Source organism: Branchiostoma floridae, chromosome 18 (genome assembly GCF_000003815.2).
Source record: "Branchiostoma floridae strain S238N-H82 chromosome 18, Bfl_VNyyK, whole genome shotgun sequence".
Taxonomy (NCBI): domain Eukaryota; kingdom Metazoa; phylum Chordata; class Leptocardii; order Amphioxiformes; family Branchiostomatidae; genus Branchiostoma; species Branchiostoma floridae.
The window spans coordinates 13769330-13786175 of NC_049996.1; the positions used below are offsets into that span (position 1 = coordinate 13769330).

Genomic DNA, 16846 nt, shown 5'->3' on the forward strand with positions numbered 1-16846 from the left:
GTAAACAACTTTATCACTTTATGATCAAAGGCGCACAAAACTATATCATTGTAAATTGTGTTGTGTTCAAGTTAAGAAAAAAGATAACTCCAGGCTCCATGTCATAAATATGTTTTGGGAAACTTTTAGTGTAAAATCAAATATGCACAATCTTCTCTTCACAAATCTCTTTTTGGTTCTTTTTGTGCATTTTGTGAATGGATGTAATATGCCCATTCTAAAGTATACGTCCACTAAGTATACGGGCATAGACAAGTATTGTATGGTTTATGCAGAAGAGAGAAGAAGAACAAACTAGCAAAAAAACATTATGCTAATACTAGTACGATATATTATTCATACTAAGGTAGAATGGAAATTGTAAACCCAACCACCCAAAGAGGATGCGACAAGAACACGCGCAACTTATATACGTATGAAATGATATATAGATGAGATAAAATATCGAAGAAAATAAAGGTTGCCAAAAAGCCAATGATAAAATTGCTACCGATGAAAATACCCAAAGGTGGAGTATATAATACGTACATTCTTCAGATGATCATATGATTTAACATGAGCAAATTAAAGGAATAGCATTGACAACAACGTTGAAGATTTTGCTATGGTTAATGCTTTATGGAAGAGCATCCTTGCCGAACGATAATCATTATTATGTGGTAGTCTTTTTGCTCTTAGTTGGGGCATCAAGAGATTAATAATCAACTAAAATGTTTTATTGTACGTCTCACTTTTACTTCGTAAACAACTTTATTGCTTTATGATCAAAGGTCTTTACAGTTTACATTTACGTAAAGCAATCCAGGAGCACGTGCTGTCTGGACGCTCCTCAGACGATTACAGTGTTTAATCTAACGAAATACTGCAAAACAACTTTTAATCTTTTTGTTTTCATTTAAATGCTATTGCAACTGGTATTATTTTCTGAAAATGAAAATTCAACGAAATTGCCAATTTAAACGTTGTATAAAGGATTTAAAGGTGACTCAGCTATGCATTGGTTATGAAGGAGTTCCCTGAAAAATGTAGAATTGAATAATACTAATGGTTATGGAATGCAAAAAAGAAAATGTTGCACTTAGTTTCATCTTGTCTTGGAATTCAAAACTTGAGAACAGGATCTTGTGGGTATCCCTTGGAAGGAAATACTATTCCTACCAACAGGCAGTACCCATAGAATAACATAACTTATCATCTAAAATGATTCATTGTCCATCTCACTTTTACTTCGAAAACAACTTTATCACTTGATGATCAAAGGACTTTACAGTTTACATTTACGTAAAGCAATCCAGGAGCACGTGCTGTCTGGAAGCTTCTCAGACGATTACAATGTTTAATCTAACTAAAACTGCAAAACAAGCTTTAATCTTTTCCTTTTCATTTAAATGATAGTTTGTTGCGACTGGTGTTATTTTCTGAAATGACGATTCATGAAAACTGCCAATCAGAGCTTTGTAAAAAGGATTTAAAAGGCGAATCAGTCTAGGTCTGACGTGGGCTATGTAATGATTATGAAGCAGTTCTCTGAAAAATATATGTTTTATCTACAGACTTTTTAAGTGTCATTGACACTAATGGCTACTTATCCCTTATAGTCTTATTTCTAACTTAGGCATTTTATGTGTTTTTCCATCAGAATAGATGTTTCGTTGACAAGGTATTCAGAGTATACATATATACCTAGTTTGGTGGTAACGGAATGAAGAAAATATACGTTATCGTTCTCTTGCTATCGTATGTAATATGTTTCTATAGGTGAAGCTCATAATTATTTCAAATAGTGTGGGGGATACGATAATGATAAATTACTATTAACATGATCGATGGTGTTCAGCACCAGGGACTGGTGTGTTTACTCGTGTGTGAATGTTTTTCCAATACCAGGGACAAGTCTGTTTGCCTGAGTGTAGATGATATTCATCACCAATGACAGGTAAGTTTGCCTGTGTGTGGATGGTGTTCAGCACCAAGGACAGGTATGTTTACCTGTGTGTGGATGGTGTTCAGCACCATGGAAAGATATCTTTGTCTCTGTGAGAATAGCGTTCAGCACTAGTGACAGGTGTGTTTGCCTGTATGTGGATGGTGTTCAGCACCAGGGACAGGTATGTTTGGCTGTGTGTGGATGGTGTTCAGCACCAGTGGCAGGTGTGTTTGCCTGTGTGTGGATGGTGTTCAGCACCAGGGACAGGTATGTTTGGCTGTTTGTGAATCGTGTTCAGCACCAGGGACAGTTATGTTTGCCTTTGTGCGGATGGTGTTAAGAACCAAGGACAGGTGTGTTAATAACAAATAAGAAAATATGTTGATTTTACTCAACACAATGCTTTATCATTCAATGTGGTATTTTATTTCAATCAGATGGTAAACTTTGATAGTGATGATAATGATTGTCATTATGATAAATATAATGAAATGTTGTAATTATAATAAAAGAGAGGTTATATACAATCACGAGGGAATTACATGATCCGAAAGAGCCTGGATCTTTAGGGGGAGGGGTGTGATATGATGTTACTTATCACCATTTGTTATCATATTTATCATAAAACATTTCACAATTTTTTTATATCTTGCTGTAAAAGCCAGATACCAATTATGTCATTTTATCATCTACTTGGTGTATATATTATCACACATAGTTTGCACATAGTTAAATGATGCACTTCAAAACCTTTTGTGTCATCTGTTCTAAGCCAAATGCCCCTAATGTGTACAATAAAGGTCTTCATTTAATTCAAGTAAATTGCATTCATAGTGGTTTACAGTAAAATACATATCAATTTAGATAAATATTCCAGGAATACGAGAAAATCATTCTCAAGACTTATTTGATTAAAGCAATTGAAAGCTCTTCATTTTTGGGATCTGTCCTAAACCAAATGGGGAAAATATATACAAGAATGGTCTTCATTCAATTGAAGTCAATTTCATAGTTGTGTTGTGATGCACAATCGTGCACACCATCAGAAGGTGTAAGATACCAGTTACATGCTGTATTATCAAATACCGCTGCTAACGTTATGTAATTGGACATACAATTAGAGTCTACGGTTTGATTTGGCTCTTTGAAACGAGAAGGAGATACACACATGGCAGTGTTTTACCTTCCTCAAAACACTAAAGAGGAGAGCAATACAAATGACACGTCATATGAGATGATTTCTCTCTGTTCTAGCCACACTCACTTAATATTGATTATGCTGTTTGCATTTAGAAACATACAGCAGTTGCATCAATGTATTATTATTCAAGCAGACCATTGTGTACAGTATATATTAAGAAAAATATCATATGAAAGTTAGTAATCAAAGTGAAACCCTTATTTAGTAATTACAGAAAATTAATCGGTATATGGGGGTGGAATATAAACATCACAAAAAAGTCTCATATTGGGGAGGAGAATATGCGCTCAAGTGATGTATTGTATTTAGTCCATTCCACCAACTTTCATTGAAAGGCACTTGAAATGACATACCTCACTCCACCCAGATATAAAACTGTCCATGTCTATCTTAAAGGAAAAAAAAAACATTACACTTTAATACTAGTGTTGATGTTGTGAACCTAGGTATTGTTACGTATATGTAAAGACACCTCTTGATACGAAACAAAATAAGACTGTGCATTGTGCAAGGTTTGTTTCCGACCTAGTCGGACATTATGTATATATATATATATATATATATATATATATATGAATTGACAGAAAATATTCCATATTATGTTAAAAGATTCAATTTGCTCTTCTTAACACACACTATTACACATAAAACATCTATTTAGGTACACAACTTACTTACACAATATTGTCTACGACATCATATGTGTTTCTTCGTAGTCATTGTTAACGTGATTTAGTGCGTACGTGTTATTTGCACTATCATAAAGTTCAGCACAAAACACATTGTGCACATGTAGTTCTAGACCATGCTAAATTTGTACCGTTTGGCATTTATATACACGAGGCAGTGGAATCAAACGCTGCAGCGCAAGTGCGAAACCTATGCTCGCATAAATCCTTGTCAGACTGCAAAACTAAGATTTTAATGATGTCAAACAAAAACATTGGTTATAATAGGTTCGTACATTATTTCTGAATCTAATTGCGTTGGTAGGTGCCGTTACACTACCTTTTAATCGAGTAGAAACTAGACAGTGTCTGTGCCCACGCAAATGTATGTTGACATGTTATTGTGGTTGCTTGATTTACTATAAGTCTGAATTCATTCAATCAGTTTCTGTTTTCAACATCGAGTTCCTGTTCTAAACAATCTCGGCTTAACTTAGCGTTTGGTGCAAAGCCATCGTGTTCTATATTTATTGGTAAATCATTGACTACCACTACGTTCCTTCTTGTGGCTCTTTCTTAACTTTCAAAACCTTAATACCGTTTTTTATGAAGCCACTGAGTTATGGTACCTTAAATTAAATTCATGCATAACAATAGAAAATGTATGATATAAACTGGTGTATACGTAAGGGTGAAAATTAGGTTTCACAAAACAGCAACTCCAAAGTCTCCTGTAACAAATAATGATCCTGCACGAAAACTGGAGGCAAATATCTTTTGATTATAGCCAAAAGCTAAGTTGGGAAACCTTGCCTGTTTGTCAGTGCAACCAATAAGTAAACTTTATTAAAGAAATGCATGCTTGCATTTTTGTTAGGAAAACAAATCGGTAAACAAAACAAAGAAACAATCCTCGTGGGGTAAGATTAAACAAAATAAGAAAAAAGTAGGGTAACAGTGAAATGGTATACTCTCCAAGCAGAGGTTGAGTCGCGTAGATATAGTAGCAGTCGGAAAAATTACACAGCCGCTCCTTTTCCGACTACTACTACTATATCTACGCGACTCAACCTCTGCTTGGAGAGTAGAAATGGTGAACTGTATTATGTTTGTGGTAAAAAGAGTGTCCGACTCAAGTATCTTAACATGGTGTCTTCAACTGCCTTCTATATATGTTATAAGAAATCTGGAGATAGTTATTTATGAGAAAGGGTGTCGGCCAAGGTCTTAAAAAGAAATGGAGGGGGTAGTTTTCCAAACAGTCTTTGAAATCATTCAATTCTTCATACAACTTCAGACTTGAAATGTCTGACTTGCATTGAAACTTACATCCAATGTAACAGAGCAAAATGGTTGTTAACATACTGACAAACTTTGCTGACAAAGTCAAGATGGTCAGATCATTAAAGCAAAGCCTCAAAGTCATTTAAGCCACCCGAAGGAGACATTCAACAGCCCATGTTATTGATACGGCCTGTGATGACTGAGAGTGCACCACCAAGAAGACCTAGAAAGTTACCCAAGAATGATTCTTTCTCACGTTCCCAATCGCTCCATCGCGGCTCTTGCCCACGTGACTTACATTCATTAGTCCGTGGCCTATCGTCATTGGTCCGTGGCCGCTCCTGCCCACGTGGCCTATCGTCATTGGTCCATGGCCGCTCCTGCCCACGTGGCCTATCGTCATTGGTCCATGACCGCTCCTGCCCACGTGGCCTTCCTCCATTGGCCAATGGCGGCTCCTGCTTTCCGTAGTTGTTCCATTTCCACGGGTCAACACGAAGCGGAAAATTCTGTACAAACACAAGAAATGAATAAAAAAATGTACAGTTACTGTATGGCACTAATAGCCATAGTTTTCATGTTCATAAAATGATCACCGGTACCTCTTGATAATGAAGCACCTGCTTTCTTGCCTTCAAACAAAGACATCTGTTGCGTTTGATGGTGTCGTACTCACTGGTGCTGAAGTAGCCATCTCTGGTGATGTAGTTCCCATCATTGATGGTGGAGTGGTCATCACTTCTGTTGTAGTCGTCATCACTTCTGGTGTAGTTGTCACCACTTCTGGTGTAGTCGTCATCGCTTCTGGTGTAGTTGTCACCACTTCTGGTGCAGTCGTCACCTTTGGCGGTTGGGTTTTGATCTCTGGTGGGGTAGTTGTCATCTCGCGATCTTTGCCGAAGACTGTGAGACGCTAAAGTGTCGAGTGTGAGAATGCGAGTATAAGAACGAGTTGTACAGAAAATCATACTACATAGACATTTTCAGGATCTCATTACGTGCTATGCCTATGACATGATGAGTTCTATGCTTAGCTCAGGAAGCAAACAAAGTCATTACTGTGACAACTCCATGTATACACCATGTCTTACATGTTGTCATGGCAAATGAAGTTGCTCTCTCCTTGAGCGACCAACCGTACACCAAGTCTCCAATCGTGCAACATGTCCCGTAAAAACGTCAATAGTGTGTGTATAATCATCACTGCAAAGGTCAAGACATTTGTGGTATGGCAGAAAAAATCAGGAAACAACAAAGTAAAAGAAGGATTTTGACCCACAAGTAAGCAACCAGTTACTTGTATACACATTTGGCAATTGATGTCATACAATGGGTATGTTCCGCACAGGTGAAACTGTTAGGTTAAGAAATGTGTCTTACTTTCGGTGTTGTAGGCAATTGCATGGCCTTTGATAATCCAGCCAAAGGAGGGAGGGCGGTGGTTCCCGAAAGGCGTGCTCGCGGTGGAGTGTTCTTCCCAGGACGTGACTCGTTCCAATAGTTAGGGGTTGACATCCTGGATGGCTACGGTATTGAAAGTATGGAGACATGTTTTCAATTCAAATGCATCAACTTTTATAAGCAAAGCAATTTCGCTATGCTAGCAGAATGTCTTAATGTTTTGGTTGCCTGAACCACATTTTAGTATCAGTGTCTGGTCTGGACTGGCCTAGACACTGAACAACTGATCAGAGGGGCAGAGGACAGAGCCAGATGGGCAAAGATCACTGCTGATGGATGTCGTGGAGCCCCTACGACCACTGTGGGTACGAGCCGTGAGTGAGTGAGTGAGTGAGTGAGTGAGTGACAGTATCAATGGATGAATAGACTCATATGAGGGATTATGCGTTTATTAACACAGTCAATCAAGTTTGTTTTTAAGGACAATGAATAAAATTAATGATAATAGATAAATATCATAAGACAACAATGTGATGTCTCATAACAAAATAAAGTACTGAGAGACTGACCGGGTGAGTCTCTGCCTTGTTCCCCACATTGGAGAGGACATACATGCCGACACAGGCTCCTGCACCGACAATGGCGACCAAAACAACACTGGCGATGATGGAACGGACCACGCAAGGGCGGCGAAGCTTTTTCTTGAACCTTCTGAGGAGCCGACGAATGCCTAAAATTTCCATTGAAATATATAATTTCTGTCTATTGTACTGTCAATGTACAAGAAATACAGTTATATTTATTTTTAAGTGATAGACAACAATCAGTTGTACTCTTGCTAATAGTTATAGTAACGATGTGGTGCATGATAAGAAAAAATATGTTGTGTATTGGTAAGAATATCTTTACAAATTGGATGTCTGTGCCTCTTTTGCTGCATTATCGTTACTATTGCACTATCATTCATTACTATGTATAGTAGTATATCCAAATTGATCAAAATGCAAGCATTGGAAGTATTGAAACATTGAGATATAACTATTTCAAAATCTTTGTTTAAATAATCCACAATATTCTATCACAAGACTGTCCTAGATTGTTTTACTATACACATGTTACTTATATATGATGCAATAAAAATAGTTAATTCAAATTTCAAAAAGTAATTAAAAAAGCAAAGTTACCTCCTTTTCGTTTCTGTTGTCGCAACGCAGCAGGTACATACAACTGGTTTTTCATGAGACCAGTGTTGTTGCGAATTGCAGTGTGTGGTTGTGGGGTGTTCGGCAGAGGTCTACCGGTTGACTGGCCGCCACGACTCTTTTGTTCACCAGCCTGTCGCATGTCGTTGCGGCTTGCAGTGTGTGGTTTTGGGGTGTCCGGCAGCAGTCTACCGGTTAACTGGCCACGTTTTTGTTCACCAGCCCGTCGTGTGTTGTTGTGGTTTGCAGTGTGTGGTTTGGGGGTGTTCGACAGCGGTTTACCGGTTGACTGGCCACGTTTTTGTTCACCAGCCCGTCGCATGTCGTTAATTTCATCTTCGTCGATGTAGTTGTACTCATGTTCGTCACTATCGTCATTGTGGCCTATTGTAATAGAACATACATAGATGTAAGTTAGACATCCAGGTAATAAGATACACCAAAAAGTAGTTACTCAAGCAACTGGATATGATTTTGGAAACGGTCAGATGTTTCAACTGCGATCCAGCAGTTTTCGTCAGTGACACTGAAGTGATCTGGAAGAAACAGGTCTTTAATACTCTAACTATGAATGAAGACAATTTCAGATGTCCAATAGGAAACGTTGTAAGACAATTCAGACAGAAGACAATTTTGATTCCAAAGAAAACAAAGGTAAGGCAAAGTCAAGCTGAAGAAAATTTGGATTTCAAAGGATAGCAAGTCTGTCGTATATCGTTGATTTCATCTTCCTCGATGTAGTTGTGCTCATGTCCGTCGTCGTCGTCATTGTGACCTATTGTAATAGATGATATTTTTTGGTGAAAGTTGCCTTCAGATACTTTGTTACTGGTTGATTTTGTATCACGAATTCGAAACGTCATACGTTTCCATTTCTAAAACTTTATCCAATAACAAAGGGTTATTTTACATGTGAAAATTTTTGTCTGAATTTCTTATCGCATTTTTCAATTACATATACAATTTACATAAACAACACTTAACACATACACAAACATAATCCGAGGATCCAATGAAAAGAAAAAATACAGTAGAGTGACATGCAGAAATTACAACATTTACGGTGTAATACTCAGAGCATGTAGCAAAACAGTATATGAAACAAATTATTACATTTCATAAACATCGTAAGTAAAATGTTTTTTTTTACAAACATTTAAAAAGATTAATTTCTCATCGGATGTTACCATGGCATACACAATTTCCATCAACAAAACATAATCACCTAGACAAATATAATCCACAAATTACAATAACGTGTCATGCTCAACCAATAATAAAGGAATAGATTTGAACAATTTCGGAAGAATTGTAAATGAAATTAAGAAGTACAGTTACAATATGAAAAAAATGTAAATTTTTATATTTCAAGTCCCAAGATATGTATAATTATCCAACAATAGTAACGAATATTGTTTACTATCTAGTAGATCATTTGCGACCCACAAAACCAATTCTTATTTAATTAGAGATAAACTCTAAATGGTTTGATAAACGATAGCAATTTTCTTTGCACTAAAATTGAATAAAATATATGGAAACTTGCTTAACAATCAATCAACAAATCAACAGGGTAATCATGACAGAAAAGAGCATAACCAAACTTAAACTGCAAGTAAAACAAGTACATAATGATACATGAACTATTGCAACACAGGAAAAATGCTATCACGTATGGGGGTTCTACACAAATAGTAATGTGACTATTACTACGTGCACAGAGTCAACTTGTATACGTCTTTACACACGTCAGTTAGTACATTGTTACACACCTGTATCAACATCCTTGCTAGAAAGCATTGCCGGAGTGACGTTAGGACGACCCTTTTGCGGAGGTTTCTGGCGTCGAGAAGCATATGCCAGGTCTTGACGGGCTTCGGAAACTTGACCATAACATTTAGCCATTGAACAGACGGTTGACAAGCGCTTAAGCCTAAGCACCGATCACAATGCGACAGTTTGAACCGACAGACCGTTGGATATTCAAAACTAGTTTCGTAGACTGGCGCAATAGCCTTTCAGTCAGGAAAAACCCGATTGCTTATTCATCAGCTGTTGCAATCAAATCAATGCATGTATATAAAATACTCGATTTTATATCCCTTTTTCTTTCCCTGATACGAACGACTCGATATGTTTTTGTGAGTGAATATCATGATGATTCTATCATTATCAAAAGTGGCCTGTTGACACTTAAAAAAGCACAAAACGGAACACACCAACAGGGTAATATACATGCAGTAGGAAAAGGCCAATGAACCAAATAAGGCATTTAACTCATCAATACTCATAGAATTGTTGCGTGGTACTTTAGATGTAATACCTGATTTTATATGCCTTATTCTGCCTCTCACACGAATGAATCGACATATCTTTGTGAATGGTAATCATAGTGATTCCATCATTATCAAAATTGGCTTCTCTACTGTTGATACTAGAAAAAGAGCGCAAAACGGAAAACACAAAGAGAGTAATGAACAGTAGAAAAGGCCAATGAATCATAAAAGGCAGTTAACTCATCAATACTCATAGAATTGTTGCGTGGTGCTTTTTTTAATAGCTGATTTTACATCCCTTTTTCTTTCTCTCATACGAATGACTCGGCATGTTTGTGAATAATGATCATGACGATTCAATCATTATAAAAACTGGCTTCTCTATTGTCGATAATGAAAAAAAGACAAAACTGAAAACACCAAGAGTGTAATGAACAGTAGAAAAAGGCAAATGAACTATACAAGGCAGTTAACTCATCAATACTCATAGAATTGTTGCGTGGGTGCTCTCGAGGCACGTGCCACTATGCAGGCGTAGAACCGACCGACTGAAGGCCAATGGATGATGAAGTCTCGAACAGATTGCAGAACAATCCAATTTGAAAAAAAAAACACGTCTTAAGCTTTTAGATGAAAGTACACCCACACTCTGCAACCTATTGATAATGGTATTAGTCTGTAGCAGCTTGATCGATTTGAGTTGTAATTTGCTTTTGTGATCAGCTTTTTTGTGACAACAGAACGTGCCGCTAATGCGAGAGAGAGAGAGAGAGAGAGAGAGAGAGAGAGAGAGAGAGAGAGAGAGAGAGAGAGAGAGAGAGAGAGAGAGAGAGAGAGGGGGAGCGGGAGAGGGGGAGACAGAGAGATAGAGGGAGGGAGAGAGAGACAGAGAGAGAGAGGACCTGTGCTTGTGCTCATCATATTGTCTCAATAGATGGACCATAAATCCAATCGGCCCTGGAAAACAGTGCTGTTGAAATTGTTCTTTACAATTTTTGTAACCATAACAGATCATTGGAAAGTATTATTGGCTTGACTTCATTTCCTTTTGTTGGAAAACATTTAAATCTTTACTACACATAATATCACATGTTCTGGTATTTTTGCATTTCATTACTTATTGCTAATCAATGTGCTTAACGTTTCGACATATTTGCTGTACCACTGGCAATAATTACGTGATTGCTTTGCCACTTTTACAAGCTGTTACAAGGTCTCTGATTTTTTCCTTAAAACATGAGAATTTATGATTGTTCGTGCATGATCATCCATCTTATAATTGAGTATTTTTATTTATTATATCATTATTTACATCTCATCATAACAGGGTTTTAAATCCCAACGGAGCTAAATTTTCTGGACAGAGATAGAGGACTAGAGATTTTCGTCTACTTCACAAGAAAACATTCCCGAATCACAGTCTAATTACAATTATTGTTTACAGTTTTTGTTATCCAGACTAATTAGCATAAATGGTTATTGACATACTTAAACTACTTTTTCTTGGAATAAAAGTTGAAAATTTAAAACAATAATATTACTGACGAATGGACTGGATTTTGTCTACGTTTTATTACGCAATACTAATCAAATGTGCTTAGCAATCTTACTTTGACAGCGATATTGTTTTATAACTTTATAAAGGTATTAAAAGATCTCCAAGTTATTTCATAGAGAATTTTCATCTAAGATTATTCCACGTTGCCGTTGATGTTAATTTTTTTATACGCTCATATTAAATTGTAACATTGTGATCGAAGCATAATATTTTCACCTCTCTGAATGACACAAATATATATAAAGGAAAGATGGACAGTTTGAAAACGTTAACATAATATATTGTATGATATTGGGACTTAGTCATAAGCTTTCAAGTTGTTAAGTGAACAAATAAAAAAGATTGCAAAATCAGCTTCAACGACGCTATTGATATGAAAAAAAGATAAAGCAATGGCCGTACATGCAAGTAGCCAAAAAGGCAGTAAATACATTAGGACGTATACATGATATGCCATGCACCAACCTCCCACAACAAAGAAACTAAAACTGGAAATTTGATTATAAACAGAACACAACCTACTTGTGGAACCCATGCACTGGCCAAGTTGTTGCATCTATAAGCTTATCAACAAACTTTAAGGTAGTAAAATTGTTATGATTTGAACATGGTGTTTTCAAGACTCTTGACAAATGTACCTTAGGTTATAACCGCATGCAGTATCGTCCCACATAGGGGTATCCGTGGGTCCTGACCAGTATTGCACACAGTCGGAGGATTCAAACCATGCCTTGATACCCGAAGCAGGCTCTCCTGGATTCCATCCCTTACCCGAAAAAAAAAGCAAAAAAGTCACTTTATTGTCAAGAAGTAACATTGCACAAATATCTTTGATATGGGTGTATCGTTTTCTATACTCCACTTCTGAAACCTAGTGCGCTGAGTAAAACGTAAACTATATGAAGCACTAACAATGATTACAATGACCTTGAAGCAAAATAGCACGATACATTTTATTTTTTCTAATAGCTTCACAAAAAATACTTTTTAAGAGTTGTTCTCTGACAAAAGGGAACATCACAGAGAAATATCCGAATTCAAGTTGTAATAGATTGCGTTTAACGAATGAATAAATACGTTAATTACATTAACCTTTAATTAACTAAAAAAAACTTGTCAGGAGAAACAGGATGATGCGGGGATAAAAGGAAAAAGAACTTTGTACGGAGAGGGGAAGTTCCTATTTGTATTCTGTCTTCACAAGACCTCTACTACATGTACTCTTTTGAGATGGCATCAAACAAAACGTGTTAACGTACCTGATAATGGTGGTCATGGTCATCTAGGCTAGATCCGTCTGCCCATAGCCAGGATCCAGATTCCTTCAATCCAATCCAGTACTTGGAGTCCTTTCCGTACTTGTTGACAATCACATTTCTCAGAGCGACGTCCAGTTCTTTCGTTTTCGGCATGGCTAGTGTGGCTCCCTCTCTCTCACAGTCCGCCTGCGCGTCTTCGTAGTCCTTTTCTTCAAGTCCAACCCGGATGCACGTTTGAGCAATTAGTTGATAGCCAGCTCTGCATGTAGCTGAAACAGTCACAGGAGTTTTTGGTCAGCGTTCATCCTTTTTGGATTTCCTGCTGCATGTGTATTATCCAGCCGGTATAGATGATCTTGTGCAAGTCATGCAAGTCTTTGAGTTACTTGAGTTGCTTTTAAAGCTGATTGAATATATATAACATGATCAACTTTCTGACTTCCAGATTGGTCATGACGTCGAGAAAGACGTGCTTGAATGTAGCAGCTTTTGGCAGCTTTTGAAAGTAATATTGTCAGAAATAACTTTCTGGAGGCTTATTCCTTGGTAGCCAAATGGTACAAAAGTTCAAATGATTTTGAGCAACCACTTACCTTGCTATACAGCTTCAAAAAAGTGCACATCAACATACTAGCAGCTAAGATACTTGGTACAGAAAATTAAAAAAAAATAAATGAACGACTTAAGATACCACCTTTGCAAGTGGGAACTCTTCCGCCCCATGTAACGTCCGCCTGGCAACTGATGGTTTTCGCACCCACAAGGTTGTATCCGTAGCCACAGGTGAAGTGCATTGATCCTCGGTACGCCGTAGAACCTGTCATGTGGCCATTGGCTGGAGGCACCAGTGGTGGGCATTGCACAGCTGAAACATAGAATCGTGATAAAGTTATTATGCTTGAGAGAAAAGAAGAAAAGGTAACACTGTTGTGGCTGCAATATTGCATATTTCTTTTATACATGAAAACTTTACAAGCAGATGTAATATGGTGGACCCTACTAAACGTTCACTACTTTATTTCAGCAAGGTAGGATACATTGGTAGTTACAGACTCGAACTTGTAACATTTAAACTGGATCTTGATCTAAATTGTCTTCAGAAGTTACCTGTACATGTTGGTGAACCTCCACTCCAAGTCCCGTCAGACTGACAGGTACGTGTTGAAGTACCGACCAGCTTGTATCCTGGGTTACAGGTGAAGGTGGACACGTCTCCGTAGGAGTTGGAGCCAGTCATGGCACCGTTTGCTGGGGGTTGCAGCTTTGTACATCTTACAGCTGTACAGAGAGAGACAAAATGCCATTTTGATTAATCTATGAAGAGTTTATATGGCATCTACACAGTTTCTGATCCTTTACAGACAGACATAATCTGGCTATATGCACTCCTTTCCTACATTTAAGCTATTAAACATCAAAGCCCTTAATACATGTACCTTGGCAAGTAGGGACCCTGTCACTCCATGTACCGTCTGCCTGGCACCTGATGCTTTCTGCACCTACAAGTTTGTACCCACGGTTGCAGCTGAAGTACGTCAATTCCTTGTAGGACTTGGTCCCTCTCATGATGACATTGACTGAAGGTTTCAGTGTCGGGCATTGTACAGCTGAAACACAGATTTCACATATGACAAAATCAACACCAAGCATATATCTTTACTAGGGAAGAAACCAACGGTCAATCTTAACCTTGTCATACGGAGCACAGAATTCACAAAACCATGTATACAGGATAGACATTGTATTGAACATTTGTTTCTTCTGAATAACATACCACTGCATGTTGGTGATATTCCGCTCCAAGTCCCGTCAGACTGACAGGTACGTGTAGAAGCGCCGACCAGCTTGTATCCTGGGTTACAGGAGAAGGTGACCACGTCTCCGTAGGAGTTGGAGCCAGTCATGGCACCGTTTGCTGGGGGTGCCAGCTGTGAACACTGCGGTGCGGTTGTCACCTGTGGCAGTGCGGTTGTCACCTGTGGCGTGTTTGTCACCCGAGGCAGTGTGGTTGTCACCTGTGGCGTGGTTGTCACCTGTGGCGGTGTGGTCGTCACCTGTGGCAGTGTGGTCGTCACCTGTGGCAGTGTGGCTGTCACCGGTGACAGTGTGGTTGTCATCCAAGGCATTTCCGTTGGTATCGCAACATCAAAACTGTTGTTCTATTTGGGTAAAGAAAAGTACAATCTATGTTTGTATCCTGCAAGTCAACAACGTAGCACAATGTAAAGGGACTGTTTGTGCTTGCAGGTGTAAATTTGTAGTTGTAAAATCAATATCATGTTAGATTTACTTACTTCAGTTGCAGTTATCTCCGACATTGATGCCAGAAACATGCTGGTTGCTAGATGTAGTCCGGTTGTTTTTGTTTTTGAGACAATAAAGGACGGCTTCGTCAAATCAACTGGCAGGTAGATTACAGTTGAATTGATACCTTTCACAGGCTTAGCAGTTGTCCAATTGCCTTCATCTGTCATCACAGCGGGCTATCAAAAATAGAGGTAATCTTAATCTTAGTTTAATCTCTCATTTCATAAACGGCAAAGATTACTGTTTAAGATTAAAGTAATTGTAGAGCAAAATAAATCTTCCCCCTCTGACTCTATTTTCATTTTATTTTTCCAGTTTAAAAGTAAACCTTATTTCCGAGAATGTCGCAAGAGTTCTTTCATTTTATTAAATTAAATTAGATTGAAACTCCTGCAAATTGTAGTAACAGGATGCTGCAAATTTTGGTGATTCAGTTGATATATATACTCTTTGATATATATGATTGTGGATGTATGTTGATTGACTCATTGAATCTAATGTATAAGACTAACCGTGTTGATTGTCATTAGCCTTTCAGGTGTGGTAGTGAGATATGATATAGTTCCAGCGCCTATCGCTGCGGCCACTGCAACTGCGATGAAGATTAGCAGGTGGTAACTGGTAAGCGTCATTTTGCAGCTTGTGGCACTCCAACAACTGTTTCCTGTATCTTTGGGGTCTGTGATAAATCAAACGGTTTGCATAAATGGTGTGCACTACATGCATGTGTCATTTTTATCATATTTACAGAGGTTCATATCAAACCCCTGGAACGATGCAATAGAGAATTATGAAGAAGGATCCGTTGGCAATGGTAAGAGAATATCAATCAAAAGTCCAATTGCTGCAATGACTGACCATGTTATCTATTCAATTCAATTGTAGTTGTGAGGGAATAATAAAATATACCGTGGTTTATGTTTGTTATAATGAATTCATATCACACTACATATAGTTATATATATCATATAGTGTTTGTTCAAACTTGCTACATATATTATGATTATTTTGCATCCATTTAGCATACTTAATTAGAATCTTCTGTGCCACGACTCTCACATCGCTGTGTTAATTCATAACTAATGCCTTTTTTGCACTATCATTGGGTAGTAGAGGAATGAACACTCATCTCTCTTTACCTTGTCGGAAGGCACCAGGCACATACATCTCATTGTACAGTAGGTCAGAAACGTTACAGCCTGCAGTTTTGGGGAGTATACATAGACAAACTGTTCATTAGAGCCCACTTTATAAGAATGCTACCTTACAAAGTGCAGTAACGATAGTAATATGAACGTAAAAACAAACTTCTGCCTTTATTACCTTGTCGGAAGGCGCCAGGAACATACGTCCCGTCGTCCAGAAGACCAGGAATGTTGGAGTCCGTAGTTTTGGGGACTGAATCGTCCGTCTCTGTATCAGCCGGTTGTTGCCGTAGGTTGTTAATGTCATCACTGTCCAGATAGTTGTACACGTTCGCGTTGCTGGTGTTAGGGACCTCATTGCTGTCAGTCGACGCAATTTCGACCTTGATTTCTCCTCCTTTGGAAAAAGGACGAATAGAAATATTCAATACATGAATAGCTCGGGAATGAATAGCTTATGAATAGCTTAGTTTAATTGACTTAAAAGTATAGTAAAAGCCAACTAATTGCACAACGGATTACCACGCACATCTCTTAATTGCATGGGATGCAAAAATCCTAAACAGGTGTGTTGCAGCTGGGTAACTTCGCATTGTTGCAACACCTGGATAATTGCAG

General features: G+C 38.0%; 4 protein-coding genes across 4 annotated transcripts in view; all 4 read right to left on the reverse strand.

Annotated features, from left to right (window-relative positions):
• Nucleotides 1-5244: 5244 nt before the first annotated feature.
• Nucleotides 5245-8103, reverse strand: LOC118405434. The gene is made up of 5 exons (XM_035804933.1): nt 7666-8103; nt 7051-7211; nt 6461-6604; nt 5757-5993; nt 5245-5589 (listed from the first exon to the last, which is right to left on the reverse strand). The coding sequence occupies exons 1-5, from the start codon at nt 8003-8005 to the stop codon at nt 5245-5247; spliced, it is 1227 nt and encodes a 408-aa protein (XP_035660826.1). The 5' UTR covers nt 8006-8103.
• Nucleotides 8104-10995: 2892 nt separating this feature from the next.
• LOC118406014 (brevican core protein-like) lies at nt 10996-13634 on the reverse strand. Its single transcript, XM_035805869.1, has 3 exons — nt 13471-13634; nt 12777-13045; nt 10996-12283 (listed from the first exon to the last, which is right to left on the reverse strand). Exons 1-3 carry the CDS (start codon nt 13598-13600, stop codon nt 12134-12136), a joined length of 549 nt encoding a protein of 182 aa, XP_035661762.1. The 5' UTR covers nt 13601-13634; the 3' UTR covers nt 10996-12133.
• Nucleotides 13635-13872: 238 nt separating this feature from the next.
• On the reverse strand, nt 13873-14902 carry LOC118405435 (E-selectin-like). Its single transcript, XM_035804934.1, has 3 exons — nt 14551-14902; nt 14246-14383; nt 13873-14054 (listed from the first exon to the last, which is right to left on the reverse strand). The coding sequence occupies exons 1-3, from the start codon at nt 14900-14902 to the stop codon at nt 13873-13875; spliced, it is 672 nt and encodes a 223-aa protein (XP_035660827.1).
• Nucleotides 14903-16208: 1306 nt separating this feature from the next.
• LOC118405436 overlaps nt 16209-16846 on the reverse strand; it is a 2132-nt gene continuing 1494 nt past the window's right edge. The window contains exons 4-5 of the mRNA XM_035804935.1: nt 16407-16625; nt 16209-16282 (exon numbers count right to left, since the gene is read on the reverse strand). Of these exons, the coding sequence (XP_035660828.1) occupies nt 16209-16282; nt 16407-16625 (293 nt within the window). The remainder of the gene's footprint in view (nt 16283-16406; nt 16626-16846) is intronic.